Source organism: Heliconius melpomene, chromosome 18, assembly GCF_056956725.1.
Source record: "Heliconius melpomene rosina isolate 202511_hmr_F chromosome 18, ASM5695672v1, whole genome shotgun sequence".
In the NCBI taxonomy this organism is placed as follows: domain Eukaryota; kingdom Metazoa; phylum Arthropoda; class Insecta; order Lepidoptera; family Nymphalidae; genus Heliconius; species Heliconius melpomene.
The window spans coordinates 4,149,375-4,169,139 of NC_140406.1; the positions used below are offsets into that span (position 1 = coordinate 4,149,375).

The window sequence follows — 19,765 nt, forward strand, 5'->3', positions numbered from 1 at the left end:
TGATATAATAAATACGGCAGTATTTAATTTTATTTTAAAAACGACGTATACATTTTTTGATCTTTACTAATATAATAAAGCGGAAGAGTTTGTTTGTTTGTTTGAACGCTAAGATCTCTGGATGTACTGGTCCGATTTACTATGTTTTTGTTTTGTATGAAAGCTGCATTCTTCAGATGTGCTATAGGCTATATAATATTACATTACACATATGTACTAATAAATTAAAATACTTTCTAATTTGACATGCAATTTATTCTGCCATGTTAATAACAACCGTCGTTGCTAAGCACCGGTTTGCAAAGTTTCTTTGTTGTTTTAAGAAAACGTCACCCAAAATGAACTTATATTTTTATATTCATCCTTATAAAAATAAATATATTATATAATATTTAATAAATATTCTTATAGTTCAAGGAGGCGTAGCCGCATCCGGGTCCACTAGTATAACAATAAAATAATTGAACCTTTGTGTACCTATGGAAATAGATGAATTTTTAAAATGCTAGCTAGGTATGCTCAAAGGTTGTAAAAAAAATCTATGATATTTTTTATTTCACAAATCATGTTGAAAAAAAAATAAAAAAAAACAAGTTTGTCTATCAAATTCAAAAAAATTCAATAATTTAGATTTAATGCTAACAAAAATTTTTACTAATTCTTGTTAACCAACGAGTTGCTTTTCCTTTTATCCGATGCAAAGTACCTTGTTTTTAAGGCACAGGGATGTGACTGTAATGCGACGGTTGTGGGTTCGATCCCCAACTCGAGGAAGTGAAATATATTACGTTTATATTTCCATTTCTTCACTCTAGTGTCGAGGCAAAGCGCGGCGTTGAGTTCTGCCACTCAACACGCAATCCAGATTTCGGTAGAAACTGGGTAACGAAGTGTCTTAACACTATGAACCCTCTGGCTACCCTGCTGTGTGCGGGAAATAGCGTGAAGCTGCTATATGTTAGTAAACAAAATCTGTGGGTGACAAAAATCGAAGTAATTGGATAATCCATGGATGTGATTTAGAATACGTAGCGTGGCAATGAGCGAGGCCGAACCGATGTCGCTTGCGCCTGCGCTTGCGCCTTCAGTCGCTTGCAACGGTTCGTAGCGACCCGGTGTTAAACGCGCACTAACAAGTAACACCAACAATTACATCGAGAAATGAACTGAAATTATTATAATTTTTCATATATTTTTTGATCAACTAACCAGTGTTTTAAATGGGCGAAGTAAATAAATTGAACACTTTCCCTGACATCATGAGAAAGTGTTTTAAAATGGGACTTTTTAAAAGTAAGTATTGTTTTTTTTTTTCTTCTAGGCAAGATGGAATTATTAAGATATTATTAGATTATAACAGGATTTTAACTGATATTCCGGTCATGGCAAATTACTATAAATACCTGTGATTTATTATAATCATAATCTAAATGCATTCATTGATATGCTGATAACGATATTCTAAATAGTCACGTTTATTTAGATTATAAATTTGTTCTATATTTTCTGAATAAGAACAAAATAGAACACCGCTCGATATAATATTATAATAAAAAAGGCACATGAAAAGTATTAACTTGAACGACTAGTCAGTAATAAAAATATAAATAAATGCAATAAATTACTTACCGTACCTATATAGGATAGTCGGTCGACTTAAAAAATATACCTTCAACTAACTCGGTCCAAATATTTAATCCTGCCACATTTTTGTTCACGTTTATTAGACATTTCTTAGACTAAGCTTGTTTGTTTCTTTCTATATCCTATATTTTGTTTATATTTGGAGATTAAGTTTCACATTCATGTGTAATTGTGTAGATATACAGTAAAAATATTGAAATATTCAATATTTATGTTAAAAAATAGTTTAGTTATAACTTTTTCAATGACAAAATTATTTTTTTAATTAAGTCTGTTATTGTAAATTAATTTATGAATTATGAATTTAGGACTCTGCAAACGTTCTTGTTTTAAAGTGAAAAAAAAATATACAAAAGTCAACTTGAACAGAAAATAGGAATATATTGAAATACAAAAATAACCACTGATTATTTTGCTGAACAACATGTCGAACATGCATCGTTATACTAACATTGTATTTTACAATGGAATAAGACCGTGAAATTCAACAATAAAATACGTGTTTTAAGAACAAAAAGCCTTTTAAATTTTATTATTTTGTAATCAAGTCATTTTGATAACTGATTGCCTGGTAGAGCTACAACTAAACCATGATTTCGAATTATACATATTGAAATAATAGTCCACGGTTGATATTTACTAAAAATATTTAAATTTTTATAGAAAGTAAATCCAAGCGCCTAAAAAACTGGCCATACCTACTGGCCACCAGGTTCTCTCTTATTTTAATCTATTATTATTATATTAGAAGTAAAAATAATAAACCTTCATTATATATAGTAAATATTTCCAAAAGCACTATCCAATGGAACTGGCCACCTTGATGGGAATTGTGTGAACAGATTAAATTATTTGTTAATCCAGATATATAAATTAAAATATTATACATTTTTCACATTTAACACCAAAATAGGAGCTAACTAAGATAATACGATTGATAAATATGTTATATATTTCGAAATAAATAATTTAATCCGTATTGAGTAACACATTATTAACAAGATTAAAAATAAGATTCCTAGACGATTTGCTTAATGCTTAATAAAAAATAATATATTCGCATTTTTAAGGCATTGCGTGTTGAGTCGCGGAACTTAACGCTGGGATTTGCCTTGATGCCAGAGCGAAGAAATGAAAATATTAATAAATAATAATACATTCCCTTGAGTGGGAATCGAACCCAGAACCGTCGCGTTACAGTCACACCCTTATGCCCCTGCGCTACAACGGACTCTAATAAAATAGATTGTTTAAATTAATAAAATAAATATTTTTTGCTTGTTACTTGCTATAGAGATGAATTCCCATTAGAGTTTTTGTGCATTGCATCACAACATGTTTTAATGCATTGTCTTCTTTAATTAATAACAATAAAAATAATAAATCTTTATTTTCATCTGACAAAGCTTGGTCTTAATAAATATACATTTGACAAAGAGACCAGAGACGAATTTTATTATAAGATACTAAATTGTAGGTACTAGAGACTTAATACAAATTAACTTTTAACATTTTTAATTTCTTAATTCAACGTATAATCCGAACAAGTTGGCTTTACAATTAATGGTGAAATAATTAAAACAAAGTTACAAGTAAAGATAGTAGAAATAAAATATGGAAAGTCCTAAAGTTTAGCACATATGGGATCATCAAAATAAATAATTCAAAAGCGAATGGCAAGATTCTCTGTTTTTTTAATTGTTTTCTGAACAATAAATTAAATAAAAAATAAGTTAGGCAAATTTGTAAATCTAGTGTTAAGACGAAAGAAGAGTTAAGGCGTTGAACTCAACGTAGTGTCTTAACTCTAAGTTTCCCTCTGCCTACCCTACGCAGTTACTGTGTACGGAACACAACTGCAAAAGAAAAATTAGTTCTTTCATAACTACTTTTCGTCTTTTATGAATCCAAACAACTGAATATTTTCACCTTAATTTTAATATTTATTTGTAATGAATAATGTATCCGAAATCCCTATCAAAATTCAGCTCTGTGCACTTTTGTTAATTGAAATTAAACTTCCCTGCAACACTAACACAGATTAGATTAACCTAATATTTTAATTTATACTTAAAAATCACATTTCCTTAGAATGTCATCCACACATTAAATTTCAAAGTAAAACATACTTTGTTATATTTTTTTTATTTTACGCTGTTCAAAGAATTTTATGAATACACATCAAATATAAGGATAATTTAGAAAACCACGACGATTATCAATGTTAAGAGTTAATGGTGATGTCTTTTATTATTATAAAAGACAAGAATACTTATAATTTAATCATTAGAAAACGGTAGGTATAGAGGTAGGTACATATATTATATAATTTCTGCGAATTTCAAAAATAATTCATGCTCGATCCTTAAATATCCTTAAAATTGCTTATTTTCTTTTGTATTCTTTTCTTTTGTGTTCTTTTTATTTTTTATGTTATTTGGAACATAAAAAAGAATTAATATATTACTGTATAGCCACATTATATTATAGACTAACTGAGACATATTGATTAAAAAAATTATGTCATATTTACTAACATAAATATAAAAAATAATCGCTATCACAAAATTAAAATAAATAAATGATAATACAAGCTAATAATCAATTCAATAAGCCTTACAAAGAAATAATTATTTACGATTAAACAAGGTGTATTCCCACATATTATCTATCAAGTTATTAACAATTTACTCTAAATCCATTACAATATCTTGTCAAACAGGATTCATCATTGCAAGGAAAATATAAATAAAAGTATTGGATATTAATGCTGAAACTAATTCCATAAAAAAAATTCCATAAAACTAATTCCATAAAAAAAAATTTGTCGTTAAATTATTCGTAAATGAAGAGTTTCCGGGAGCTTATTTTTGGAACAAAAATATTTCTCTTGTTAAGAATTGAACCTACAACCATCGCTTTCAGTTAAATATTTTTCAATAATATTGATATATAATGAAGTTTTGAAATTACTCAAGTACTGCTCCTACGCACATTACAACATTGAGATAGATATATTAGATATGATATGAAATGTATAGGTATTAGATAAAATGTGAAGGATTCTATGATAGTATTTAATCTCTTTGGATCACTTTTCTTTACAGATTTGTAGTGGATCCGAATGCGGCTACGCCCGCTTGAACTATACGAATATTTATAAAATATATTTATGAAATTATTTTTAGTTTTCAATAGAGAGATGCGTTAAGCAAGCTCATTTTGGGTGACGTTTTCTAACAACAAACTTTGCAAATAATTGCTTAGCAACGGTCGCTTAATGACGCGAGGTTGTTATTGACATGGCGGAATAAATTGCATGTCAAATTAATAAATATTTTAATATATTGGTATATATCGATAATATTACAAATATGAGAAAAAAAAGTATTCTATGGTCATCCCGAGATCCTCAAGTATCTCTATAGGAGTATTTTATCACAATTAAATTAGCGGTTTGGGCCTGATTGCGTAAAAGACAAACAGACAGACAGTTACTTTCGAATTTATAATATAGGTATGGATTGTAAAAACTACACCTACTTAATATTTAAAAATATTAACTAATGAGAAGGTGCTTAAAATAAATCTAAAATATGGGTTAAATACGTAATTAGTGTTTCCTCAAGCTCCCATTCGTTGTCTTGAGTGCTTTGGATAAGATAAACAAAACAAAGACGTAACGGTGTCATCCGTGTAAGTATATATAAGAAGAAATGAGTAATATTTAAATATTAATGATCTAGCACATAATTTGTACAGATTTCGTGAAGGTTAATAAGAAAAATATTTAAAGGTTACATCTAAAAATAAAAATGTTTATAATTCCGATCGCAAACGATTTGCTGATTTTACGGAAGTCGTTGAAAATTTAAGGAAACATACTACATCATCCTCTTTTGTTTGTTTCTTTAATGCGCTATTATCTATTAAAAATACTTATACAAATATACTAAATAAATACTATATCTATTCTTATTTTTATACTGTTCATCAAAAATTTTGGTTTCTACTAATTTGTATTTCATTAAAAGCAGGCCGCTTTTCATTGAAAACTAGCAAAAAATACATTAAAATAAACGTCATGTGGAAATTGAACGGACGACCTCTAGGAGTTACATCACTTTTGACGTCTCTATTCAGTATAACAACATAACAAACTTGTGTACTTATATAACGCAAATATCATATTATTATAACCACTCTAATGTACTGCCCAAACTCAGATGAATGAAAATGAACTAAATATTTAAAAGTGTGATTTTCCCATATTGATGTTTCACGCACTGGTAAATACCAGTAGCTTAGCAGTAGGTTAATGTTAAAAGAATCCCACACGATGATCAATTGATAATGACATTAGATTTTTTTTAAGATATTCGCATTATACTGTTATACTACTATTATTATGGGCACTTAGACAAACATAGCACTTAGACACTTCATTTTTTTAACGTCAAATAGTTTACCACCAGTTCACTAAAATTAACGTTTTGGCTTCGGTCCCCATACAGAGTTTTTAACATTATCTTAAACTTATAGTTTCGCCCGAAGTTTATATCGAACCCATAACCATCGCGTGTGCATTTGTTCAAATGTTGCCCAAATGAGCCACAACCGAAGATGATTTGTCCTTTATGTGGACATTCCTAATATCATTTTATATTTAATCAAAATGTCTCAAATAAATGAAAAACTCACAATCAATGTAATTACACAGTAAAATATTTATTATTTCTAATATCCAAAGTAAAATAATTTACCGATATATCTAAACAATGAATAAATAATGTAAGCTAAGTAATAGCAGAAACAGAAATAAAATGACACTTCCGGGCACACCACCGACTTGGAGCTATTTTTTTTTAAATTACCTTCACGAGCTAAACTTGTCGTGTTATAAATTTATTAACTATTTACATAATTTATTTTATCTAAATTCGTGTTCGCCAATATACGAGTATATTATACAGGTATAAATTATCTTCATTATTAAAACTATATCGACATATTATATAGACATACCTAATTACTATTTCATCATCATCATCATCATCATCATCAACAGCCATCTTTTGTCCACTGCTGGACATATGCCTTCCCCAATTCTCGCCACCACACTCGATCGTCAGCTCTTCGGACCCATCCGCTTCCCGCCAACCTCTTTATGTCATCGGCCCAACTGGCAGGGGGTCGTCCCACCGTCGTTTTAGTACTATTTCAGTATTTATCATTTAGTTCTTATATAAAGAGCATGAGATGATTAATATTTTAATATGTTGGTGCTGACGTTATTATATAAGTATTAACAATAGATCATTATATACTACTGTACCATGCATTAATTTGTAGCACATTAATAATTTATTATTGAACAAAGCGTTGTTCGAGACCAGTCGTGTCTCAGGCACAAGCGTGCGTATAAAGGCGACAGGTAGTAGATTCGATTCCCACTCGAGGAAATGAAATATATAATATTTTCACTACCTCGCTCTTTCTCGTAAGGAGGCAAAACGCAGCGTTCAACATGCAATGTATCCAGAATTCGGCGGAAAGTGGGCAACGAAAGTGTCTTAATGGGAACGGAGTGTCTTAACTCTATATTCCCAGGCTCCCACTGACTACGTGCTTAATTAAATGCATGCTGTGTGTCGTTATATTACTTATTATAATAAATTAAAATAACTTTATTTTATTAATATAAACTTATTAAAAAATGTAAAATGCTGAAAATCATTATATTATAACAATCTAACTTGTTTTAACGAAGTTTCCTTAACATAACTGAATCAATTCTGATCAGTCCTAGGCCTACTTATATTAAATATTAGTCGTAAGTAAAATTAAAGTTTAAAATTCCTAGGATAAATATAATGTTATAATTAAGTTACTCCATCAAACAAGGACCTTAATTAAATGCATGCGATTATTATTCTAGTCGGCTTTAACCAGAATAACCAGTTGTTACGGGGTCAAAATATATACCAAATATAGATATACGTACATATATGTAACCTCTGTCGGAAGTACTACCGCATTTCCGAATGACTTTGTTTGTGGTCTTTTCGTGTTGTGGTTTGTGATTCTAATTGCTAAAGGTCATAAGTGCAATTCCTATCCAAGGTATATTCGTGATGGGAAATAAGTTTTATTTTCTTCATTATTTATTTAGGTGTCGATTCATCTATTTAAAATATTTATTAATTAACAAAAACTATACTACAAAAAATATATACCTCTAGGTACAGTCAATGTTGAACTTGAGCCCAATTTTGCAGGGGCACAAACTTGCAACTGTAAAAGCTACAGGATGGGGGTTCAATTCTCATTCGAGGAAAGGCGCGATATTAAATTCAGCCAGTTAACACGCAGTGCCTCCAAAATTCGGCGGACAATAAAGTGCCTTAACACTGGGTGGGTTTTTTTCGGAAGTAAAAATAATATTATCATTATAAGAGTGATAATAATAATATAATACATATTATGTATAATTTTACAAATTTTGACATTTAAATGATTGTAATATTTTATTGTTCACTTTTACTTAACAAAGTATAATTTACCCAATACAGCCTTCCATGCAAAGTATATTTTGCATCATACAACTATGTATTAAATTATAGTTTTATTAAAGGACGCAATATCCGTCTGTCTCGTTCTTGTGAAATTAGTCAAATAATAAACAATTTCCTCTAACTACACAATTCACTTCATTACAATTGTAGTTTTTACCAGTAATTGTAGTTTTTACCAGTAAAATATTAAAAAAATATATTTTTAATATATCTTTTAACATAGTCTTTCCTCAATAATTTTCCTTTTTAAATTATTTATGAAAACGCTCTCTTTATCATAATTTAAAATTTAAAGTCATATTGAATTGGTAAAAATCAATTTCCCAAGTTATTGTTAATTTTATGTAAAGCAGAGAAATTCACAGAAAGCAGAATCGTTTTTGTCGCTCGCGCTTTTTATTCTTTTCGTCCGACTGCGGCGGAGCCTAAAAGGAATGTTATACTTTTAAAGCGTTTATATTTAAATATAAATATGTTCTTTTGTTCCCATATAACTGTTAAACCAGCAAACTGATTTTGATAAATCATACGTTGTTGGTAATGTCTTGATACGTCAATATTTTTACGCGAATTTCAATATGTTTTTCATATTATTGTATTTAATTTGGTGATCCTCAATATTTTTTACTCAATAGAATTCAAGTTCACGCTCATTAGGCCCTGAAAATATTAAGCAATGTTACTATCAAATGAATTTTTTTAGCTTCAAATTGTATCTCTAATGTAGCAGACCAGAAAGGGAGCTAGTTTTAAGACTTAAGACACTTTTCGAGGCATTACGTGTTGAGTGATGGAGCTTAACGCCGCGCTTCGCCTTGTTATCAGAGCGAAGAAATAAAAATATTAATAAATAACAATTAATTCACCCGAGTGCGCAATGCAGTAAGCGAGAGAGAGAGCACTTTGTCACGACAGCCTCAAAAGGAAATTTTACTCTAAATAAATGAAAATGCGTGTGAAAAAATTCTAAACATATATTAAAACTCTCTCGGAATCGACAAAATGAACAAGGCAATAAACGCATATATTTTTAATTTACAGAGAATAAAGTCACTTTTACTACATTTTTATTTTTTCTACTTTTATGTAATAATAAATACAAAAATGTAGTATAAAAAATAAGACAAATTAAATATATTAAAACGAACAAATAACAATATATAAAGTAAGTACTTCTAGTACTACCATACAAGAATGTATTACAAGATTTGCAACAATCGTAATCCAGTTGCTAAGTATCTGTACGACGAAATGTATTTGTACGCAATTTAAATTTAAAGCATGCTATTGCGTTTTTGCACATAGTTCATGCCACACTATAGACTTTTTTTTATTATGTGAGGTAGGTAGAAGGTTTTAATTTAGTATAGTTCACTGACTGATTTACTTTTTCCCGTTAACACCTGGGTGCTTCTAAAATATCTCTATCTTTCTTTCTTTCCTTCTCTATCTTTTCTTATCTTAAAATCTTTTTTATAAATCTATACATGTAGACCTTCCTCACTCCGACCTTAGACAGATATTTCTAACTTTCATAATGTTTACATTAGATTAAAGAAAATTGCAATGTGTAAAAACAAATAATAAATTTAAGATACAATTGGAAGTAGGTAATCTTTCACATACAAATAAAACATAGTTTACTTAAGATTTATCTGAGTAGAAAGTATCTGTACTAATATTTTAATAACAATTTATCGCGCAATAACCTACGATAAGATTAAGAAACTGTATGACCGGTTTAGATAGATAGATTATAGTTTAAAATTTAAATTGTTGTTTATATGGAATATGCTACAACGCACTTGGGGTTAAATGTTCCTTATGAATGAATGAATTATAGTTTTATCAATTGTTCTATGCACCATCCTCTGCTCCGTAATGTATACGTATAGCATTACAAAGCAGAATCGTCATGTTTTCCTATATTTAATTTCAATCACTTTATTTTAATTTAAAAATATATTATTTTTAATATATTTATTATATTATTAATTATAAAAATCAAACTGGTCTCGGAGATAAATTATTTTTTAATTAATCAAAGATTTATTTTAGAGGCCACTGTCTAAAGTCGTCTAGGTTACATCTAAATAAGGACGAATTGTCCTTATACCACTACCGCTTTGCCAAATTACCTCTTACGATCAGTTACTTCCTACTATATCTATTTACTTAAAAAAATATATACGGGAAAAAATTTAAACAAATAAAAGAATAACGTATATGCGTAAATGTTTCTGTGCTTTCGAAAAATATTATTAATAAATAGCCTCGAATTTTTGAAAAAAATATAAGTGAATGGTTTACCTTCTGTAATGTGATATTTTTTACGTACATAATTATTTTTATTTTGTCTTTTAACGAGTAGGATACAGCATTAATCATATCCTTATAAGTTTTTCGCTGTAAATTCAACATTATTAACACAATTTTGTAAAATTAAATATTATATGAATAACGATTTGTATTCACCACCATTGATGATGAAACGAATGAATTTAATTTAAATAAAAACATAGACAACGCTTCCTGTACTATAAATACAATATACATATATACATACATTTTTATTTATGCAATATATTATAATTTGTAGACAGGACTCTCTCTCTATTTAATACTCTACAAATTATAACAGCTAAAGAGCAAAAACCAATGCAAAATTTTTAAAAATATTGAAAATAATATTATAATACAAGATTATACCTAAAATATTATGCAGTTACACTTAATTAACTGACACATTTACAAATTTTAACTTTAACTTAAAATAACATCCCATACTAAACTTCTGTAATTTAATGACAGTTATAAATATATTTTTTTTTATTTTGAAAAGGAATATGAATTGTCTAAACTATTTTTATTTAACTATTATGTAATAGTATTTAAACACATTTTGAACTTTAAAAATGTTCATGTTTTTTATAAACAGGCGCCCATTGTTTTTGTTTATTCATTATTTTAATTTAACATAATCCTTGACTTATAAAATTCATATATAAGTGTTGCAATTTTTACGTTAAAATCTTTTTTTATTGTTATATCTGAATAAACCTTTATTGAATTACTTATGTAAGGTCAAAGGTAAAACAAAAAAGGTTATTGTTTTTAAAAGCAATAAAATATTAAAGAACATTCACTTAACAAAATTTACTGCAGTAATTGTTCCAAATTTACTACTAGATTAAAAAAAACTCTTCTTTTGTAAATAAAATTAATCCTTCTATATTCGTTGTCTATAGGAAATCACTTTTAATGATAATGTCGCCATAACACATTTGCCTATTTATAAATTAATGTTCTGTACTGTATTTTATTTTTATTTCTGCAACAAGTATTATTATTATTAAAATAGTTGTAAGTAAGATAAGACGTTGTTTTATTTGTTATTACGTCGTCATATGCTAACGGTGATTAGCAATTTGAATTAGCAATTCGATCTTATCTCGAAAAACAATTTTTTTTTTAGGGAAATTATGAACTTGGCATGGGCTCTATCGTACCCCCAGATGAATATTAATTTTAATTTAAATATACCTATATTTTAATTTATTTATCTATTTATTTACCTACATAAATTAAAATCACGAAGATATATACAATTTTGATACTATTATTATGTAGCCTTTAATTATATTCAATTTATTTTTATTAATGAAGGATGATACGTGATATAAATAAAACAATACTACAAGAGGAAAATATAATTTTTTATTTATAAGTAAAATATTGTTATTAGAATTGATACGCGCACGGTAGGCACACGCAGCAGGGTAGGCAGAGGGAACCTAGTGTTGAGACACTCCGTTCCCCATTTTCCGTGCAATTCTGGAGGCATTGCCTTGTCTCTATGTCGCTATTTGCAGCATAAACTAAAAAATATTTGATAAATCTAATAATCATTTTCTGTATTTATTTCACTTTAATGAGTAATTAAAAATTAATTAGCAATAGCGGGTCGAAGTAGAAGAAGATGCTTCTACTTTTACCTTCGAGCTTATTAAGATCTGGATACTTTTTACTATCTCTTAGTAATTCAAAAGATTCATGATCTTATTCGACCTAGACCTTAGTGTATTCCCGCTGTATTCTTGACCTAACTTGTGATACAATATTGCTTGATAAATAATAAACTGGCCATTTCGCATATTAATATCCTTTTCATCCTATCCTATATCTTATAAAACAAAGTCGCTTTTCGTGTCTGTCTGTTGTTTCTAACTCTTCTTCTTCTAAACCACCCAACGGATTTTGATGCGGTTTTCACCATTAGGTCGAGTATTTTTCATAGAAGGTTTATATATAGTTTATTATTTGTATATTCTTATGAAAATTAACATAAATACGATAAATGTGTATAAAGTTCCGTTCCGTACCCGTTGAGACACTTTCGCGCATGCGCCTGCTTTAATGGTAAGTACTACATGAAAATAATGTACTGGAGTGTTGTGCGTCTTAATAAGATCTACAAAAAAGTCCGCGACGGCATATTCGTATCTTTTAAGAATAATTATATGTTATGATCATATTTCTGTCTAAAAATTGTAATTTCAATATATTTTTTATTGTGAGGGATATTTTTCCATAATGGTATTAATCCTTATCCTTTAAAATACTTTATTAATTTTCTACGTTAAACGAAGATAAAATTCGCTTTTTACACAATTTCGAAATTGCGAATAGTTTTAGAGTAAAACGCATTTAATCGTTGACACATACCGCCGTTGACACATCAGCTGTATGTTACTCAAGTTTCACTTATCCCTTACTCTCAGCATATAAATAAGTATATTAGTTACTTTGGCCACTTAATGTAGATCAAAACTGTCGTGTATGTCATGTGTAGAAGTTGTTACAATATCAAAAAATCCTTGCTGTGAAACGGCTCGCCACTCGCCATGCGTCCCGCGACGTTTTGCTTATACAAGCGCGTCCGCCGCGCCCGCCTGCCTTACACGCATCGGTGGTTCAGTGGTAGAATGCTCGCCTGCCACGGGGCCGGACCGCGTTCGATTTCCGGCCGTTGCATTCTATTTAATTTTCCTCACAGGCAGCCACGTCGTGCTTGCTTTTCATCAGGGACAGAATACCCTCTTCAGCATTAACCACAAGCTCGAAAAAAGAAAACCCGCCTGCCTTTATAGCAACGAAGATTTAGATGCGTTTGCACGTATTGGATAATTGGAGTTGAATGTATTATTTCAGCCCGATATATTTGGTTTCATATTTTTTGTAGTAGTTATTAGTAGGTAGGTTTTTGTTTATAATTTCTTCCGTTAAAAATAGTCATTTAACTATCTAAAAATAGTCATTTAAATATATTTTGATAAGTACTTGAAAATATTAGTAGCACAGATTCAAAATTACGGTACCTACTAAAAAATCCTTGCTGTGTAAAACAATTGGAAAATCCTTATTGAAACTACGAAAACGCGGGTTGCATTAGGGTTTAATTAATTTTCACATTATCTTAAGTGCTTTGCAAACATACATTATATGAATAATCCAGTAGTAAAAGCGGGCGAAGCCGCAAGGGGGTCGCTAGTCTCATATGTAAAGATGTGTTTTAAATTATATTTCAATATAAAACAACTGAACTTGCTGATGAAGTACAAGCTCGTGTATTCAAATGTGATATTATATTTCAAAATACTTTTATAATACAAAAAATAATCACTAATTCGTTTTACTACTGAAAAATATTGGATGCGTTTATATTAACATACCAGAAAATACCTACAATATGTATGCTTGTAACATATTATATGCCTACGAAGACTGTTAGTATAACACAGGGTAATAAGTGAACTTGTATCTGCTTTCCTATAAACAATTACAAATAGATAACCTTATCGTTTTGACCTCTACAAAGTCATCGGGTATACCAGAAGTGCAGTGTGTTTACCAATAGTATTTTATACATAACATATTCGAGGCCAATCGTGGTGTAAACGCGACAGGTTGAGGATTCGATTTCCATTTGGGGAAATAAAATATTTTATATTTTCCTTTATTCGCTCTGGAGTCGAGTTCCTCAACTCAACAAAATGCCTCAAGAATTCGGCGAAAAATGGGGATCGGAATGCCTTAACATAAAATTTTCTCTGCCTACCCTGCTGTATGCGGAATGACATGAAGCTAAACAAAATATTCAATATTTAAAGACCTAAAATTCTCTATCAAAAATAAATATATTCAACACTAGAATTATATATAAAGCAGGCCACTATTTGCGTTGGAATGATTTTCAATGTCATTATCAATATCGAACGTACTATGATACGAACAAAAAGTAACGACTGATAAATACGTATGTGTGTACCTACAGTTCTACATGCAAGTTCATACTGGGCTAAGTGATATCCTTAGTTTTCTTAATGTTAAATAGCTTATTAAGTTGTAAGTCTAATATGCATATGCACCAACGCTTTTAGAAAACCATGAAAATGTAAAAATTAAAGATATTTTCCTTAGCATTCAAAATAAACAACATAATATAAAATGTTATGCTTATGATCATAAAGTAAAAAAAAATCGATCACATTTTCCTTAACCTTTAAAATAATTTTATATAACAAATTTATTTTCGTACTTATGGCATTTTCAAATTATTTATATAAACATTTGTTTTTTAATAACAAATTGTATGCGAGGTGTAAATTGTAAAGGTACACTTAAAACTGTATTTTCCATCTGAAATAATGTGTTCAGGAAAATAATATCACCTTATTCTTATATTTCCTTATCAATCGGCCTTTTCAAACTAATATCTAATCATTTCATCTTGTTGGAAAAAAACACATTCATATAAGGAAAAATATGTAAATCTGCCCAACTGTTTCTATCTAATGTAACTCTTAATAATACTATGTATAATCAACAAGAATGTTTATTATATTATAGAATAAAGTCATATACTAGTATCTAAATAGAATTTTCACGTAACTATACACACTTGTGAGTAACCAGAACAGTGACCGAGTGGGAATCAATTTCATTGAGCACATTCGCTTCCGGAGACGTCCCCCAGCCGACGCCCGCCTCACGCAACTATCATCCACTTAATATAAGAATTACTACATGAATCTAGGAATTTTATCACACTATCTATAATAAGTGACTTTTATGTTTCCGATCTATGCTAAACTCTAAATTGTAATAAGAAAAACTATTAGTTTTTTTTTTCACTGAAATTCTGGAGGCATTGCGTGTTAAGTGGCGAAACTCAACGCCGCGCTTTGCCTTGACACGAAACCAGAGCGAAGAAATGAAAATACAAATTTAAATAAATATTTCATTTCCTCCAGTGGATCGAACCCACAACCAGTTTTACAGTCATACCTGCCCAGCCTCTGCGCCACGAGAGGCCTCAAAACCTAATAGTTTTTTAGTATATATAATAGAATAGTAAAAAATCTAGTAGTATTACTAATCTCCAGATTACGCAGAAAGAAACTAGTGATTCATAAAAAAACTAATGGGTCACTTCGTCCTACACCTTCCGTCCGTTTTTGAGACATTAGGTACGTGTTAGATGTCGAAACCAAACACCGCCCTTACTCTAGTTGTTGGTTAACTGTACAAACCCAGACATACCTACTTATTATTAATACTGGTATGCAAATTTCCCCTAAATGGTATTTGAATGTAAATCAACTCTATGGATTTATCGCGTTGAAATGTAAAGATGAATTATTTACATTACAAATACAACTTTAAAGATATATTTACTTATTGTACCTAGATAATGTCACCAAGAAATGAAACAAGCACAACATAAGATGACTTATGTGAAAAGATGAGTCAAAGATATAAAGTTACCGCGGTAATATAATGACCGTCACTTAACGCCGCGTCCTGCGTACACGGTAAAAGCTAATTTAATGGGTCACCAGTTGGGTTATGACATTTGTATGCTGATGATGAACAGACCGGAACGCTAACAGATTGATGTTCTTTTTTTTGACAACTTTTCCAGGAAACTCGTCACCGTACGTCGAATGCAAATTAAATTGTATTTCCTGTTAAAATCTATTGAACCTTAATATTACTTGCACCAATAAAAAATAAGTGAATTATATCTATCGGTACTATTATCGTTACTTTTGCAATGTTTTCATCAGAGCGCAAGTAATAGTAAGCATATAGAAAGCAGGTCAATGTCTACGAACAACGAAACAAAGATTGGAGCTATAACGTTTAAGGTTCACTTTATAGATAGTTATTGCAAAAAAAATGTCTATTATATACCTTTTATAGGTTCCTAGCGTGCCATTCGAGTGACATGAACTTTTCCAATGTCATATTAAACATTTACACGACATAATATACCTATATTTTACATACATATATTTTTCTTAATATATAATTGTTGCTATTTTATGCGTATGTTCATTTTATTAACGTTCACATGTCAGCTATTAATTACTTAATTACTAAATGTAAATATAATTTAGAACAGATGTGCTCAAAACTAAAGTCAAGGCACCCCAAGAAAATATGTCTAGACAAAACCTCTAAACACCTTACAGTATAAAGAACTACCTACGTTACCGACGATGCCTCACAATGTACTGCCACATGTTAATTTGAACATAACCGGAATTACGCAAAATATAGTTTCCTTTGTGTTAATAGTTTTTTCCTTTCTAACCAGTGTTTACTGACTGACACTTGTTAAGTATCTAAGAATATTTTAAGAACATGAATGGTTTGTGTGTGTTGACGTTCTTTTGAAGACAAAAATCTTTTTTCTGGAGCGCATGATGGACTGGCTGGCTACTGGTTTTTTGATGCCGAAAGAAAACACTAGCAAAATAAGCATTTTTTATAAAAAAAAAATAACGTTAGGCAACATATATTTAATTTAATCTGTTCTCTAAAATATCTGGGTTACATTCATAAAGACATCCTCAAGAGTGTGCTCGTGACAGCTGTCCTTTGGGATGCTACCTAGTTCAATGATGTCAACATCTTCAAGTTGTTGAGGTTAACGCGTTCTCATTCTTCATACACTCACTCATATTTATCATACATATGTATTCATAATTTATGCAACAAATGAATGTTGGTCAAGTGCGAGTTGTATTTCGTAAATATACGTCCTCGAGAAGTACCCTATATATACAATCTATGTATCTATAATAAAAACCGTGCATAAATGCTCGTATCTTTTGGCTAAAATGCAATCTCGAGTTAAATAATTTTGACATCAAAGTAATCAATCCTATAAGGATTCTGTTTTTCTCTTTTCAGGTACGGAACTCTTAAAACAATAATTATTCAAGAAAATGTATTTTAATGACATTTTTATTACTCATTTATGCTGCGGTTTTATATTAATGCAGTCATATATTATTAGAATTATTTTATTCATACAAACATTGTACAAAACACATGGTGCCACGAAGACCTTAAATCTTATTTTTAATTTACGATAATTTAATAACTTCTAAAGAAACAATTGGTCCGAATACAATTTCAATTCTAGTTAATTCCACGTGAGCCACATGCCACCTGCCCCTCGATAGAATTATATCATAGGCAAATTAAAAAACGTAGCAGTTAGTTAACGCCGCGAAGATCATTGCCAAGGCAAACGCAGAGAGGACAACTCTCTTAACGACGTTTACGTAAACTTTTCCGTATCATTAGGCATGTTGCGTAACAGTTGCTCTGTCGATTGATTAAAACTGATTTAACACAATTGTATGGCTCGACACAGTAAAGGCAAGTTTTATTACACTTTATTCTCATATACACGCAAAGTACGGCTAATTAGGCGACGCTATTAATAGATAGTGATGTTGGACAATTAAAGGTATATTACATACCAGATCATATTACGATTATTTATTATTGCTAGGGTGAACTTTAAACAAATGAATCTAAATTTATTCTGGGTCTATTGTTAAATATAATATATAAGATGTTTAATTAAGATACACTTAACTAAGTGTAAACAAATTATAATTATTTAATTACATATCAATGTCGAATACTGAAATATTCTTGGTTAGAATTATAATAAACATATTGTGTTAAATTTTTCTTTAAAAACCATAAAAAATTATCGTAGATAAATCTTTTTTTAGGTTCCACAAGTCATACTATGATTAATAGCAAACTCGTCTTATTATGATTTACTTATAAAAACAATCCACAGTTGTAATCAGATTACACTAGGATATAATTATATCCCGGAACTAGCTCGAATATATTATGGAGATTTAGTTTCATATATCAACAATCAAATAAGAATTTATTATCGGATCATAAAGGAAAACGACGCTTTTGAGGTCATTTAGGATTAAGTCTTTAGTGGTGTAGTAAACTTACATTGTTTTAAGCTCTAACAGATTATAGAATACAAATATAGTTTAAAATACTTCGTCATCTACGTAGACGAACATGCTAATTGGAAGTAAATATGAATTAATAATATGATTATTCACTTTCTTAATATCGCTCTTAAACGATATCTTAATACAATATCACATACATTTTGGAAAGAAATAAAAACTGTCGTCAATTGTTTTAATATGCATATTTAGATTTCGATACATCTCAATTATGTATTTGTACAATTATTATTATACTACAAAGTTAAACATAATACCAATAACTTTAAAAATGTTATTCCACAATCCACACCTGGGAAAGGTAGTTTAAGGATATTTAGGTGAACATTTTTTTTTCAATTTTTCAAAAAAATGTTAGAATAAAATATTGTTTCATAAAAAAAGTTTTAAATGCAATTTCCTTATACATGTTTAACAACTGTATCACATGTTTGCCTCGTGAACATACAAGATAAATACTATCAAGCCTTTCATAAAATAATTATCTAATAAAAGAAAGACGGAAATTTACGATAATGCAAACTTCCTCTTGTTTTAGTAGTGTAGAAAAAAACTATATATTTAATTAATTATTGTGAACACAACTTTATAATAATTTATTAATCAACGTTCTCTGTATTTCCAGTTATCCCCAGTCAAGGGCTCAGCAAGGAGAAGCATCAAGACTCCAATGAGGACAGCGGTGAAAAGGATGTGGTCTCATCGATCATCGGTGACTACGGCCGTTGGCAACTACTTATGACCTTCCTACTCTCCTTATTCTCTTTTCCTTGTACCTTCCACATATATTTACCTACATTTACGGTGAGTAATACGCTTACTAGATTACCTTAAACATGTTCGTATAATACGCATCTAAAATATAAAATATTTTGAAACTTTAATATTCTCTCCTCTCCTAAACATTATCTATATGTTAATTAAATTAAAAATATAATTATCTATATTATGTAGTGAACTATTACTTAATATTTTTAAATCATAATACTATCATGATATTTCCCCATATACTTAGAACATTTTTTATATATAATAAACATATTGTGATAATATCTTTTTATCCAGTCGTTTTTAATGTAAATTTTAAAGAAATCAACAAGAATACAAATATAGTTTTAACTGTAAGTTTGCATTTAACAGACAGCTTAAGCCTGTTCCAATAAAAGTATTAAATATAAA

The 19,765-nt window shown here is 29.6% G+C and overlaps 1 protein-coding gene across 2 annotated transcripts in view; it reads left to right on the forward strand.

Moving 5' to 3' along the window:
* Positions 1–19,765, forward strand: part of LOC146529258 (organic cation transporter protein-like) — a 43,533-nt gene that overhangs the window by 19,266 nt on the left and 4,502 nt on the right. Inside the window, exons 1-2 of one of the 2 annotated variants that reach the window (XM_085201644.1) lie at positions 1,080–1,293; positions 19,212–19,390. In XM_085201644.1, coding sequence (XP_085057770.1) covers positions 1,221–1,293; positions 19,212–19,390 — 252 coding nt within the window. In that variant the 5' untranslated portion in view covers positions 1,080–1,220. Of the gene's footprint in view, positions 1–1,079; positions 1,294–19,211; positions 19,391–19,765 lie in introns of those variants that run through there. The other variant, XM_085201643.1, reaches the window with a different exon arrangement.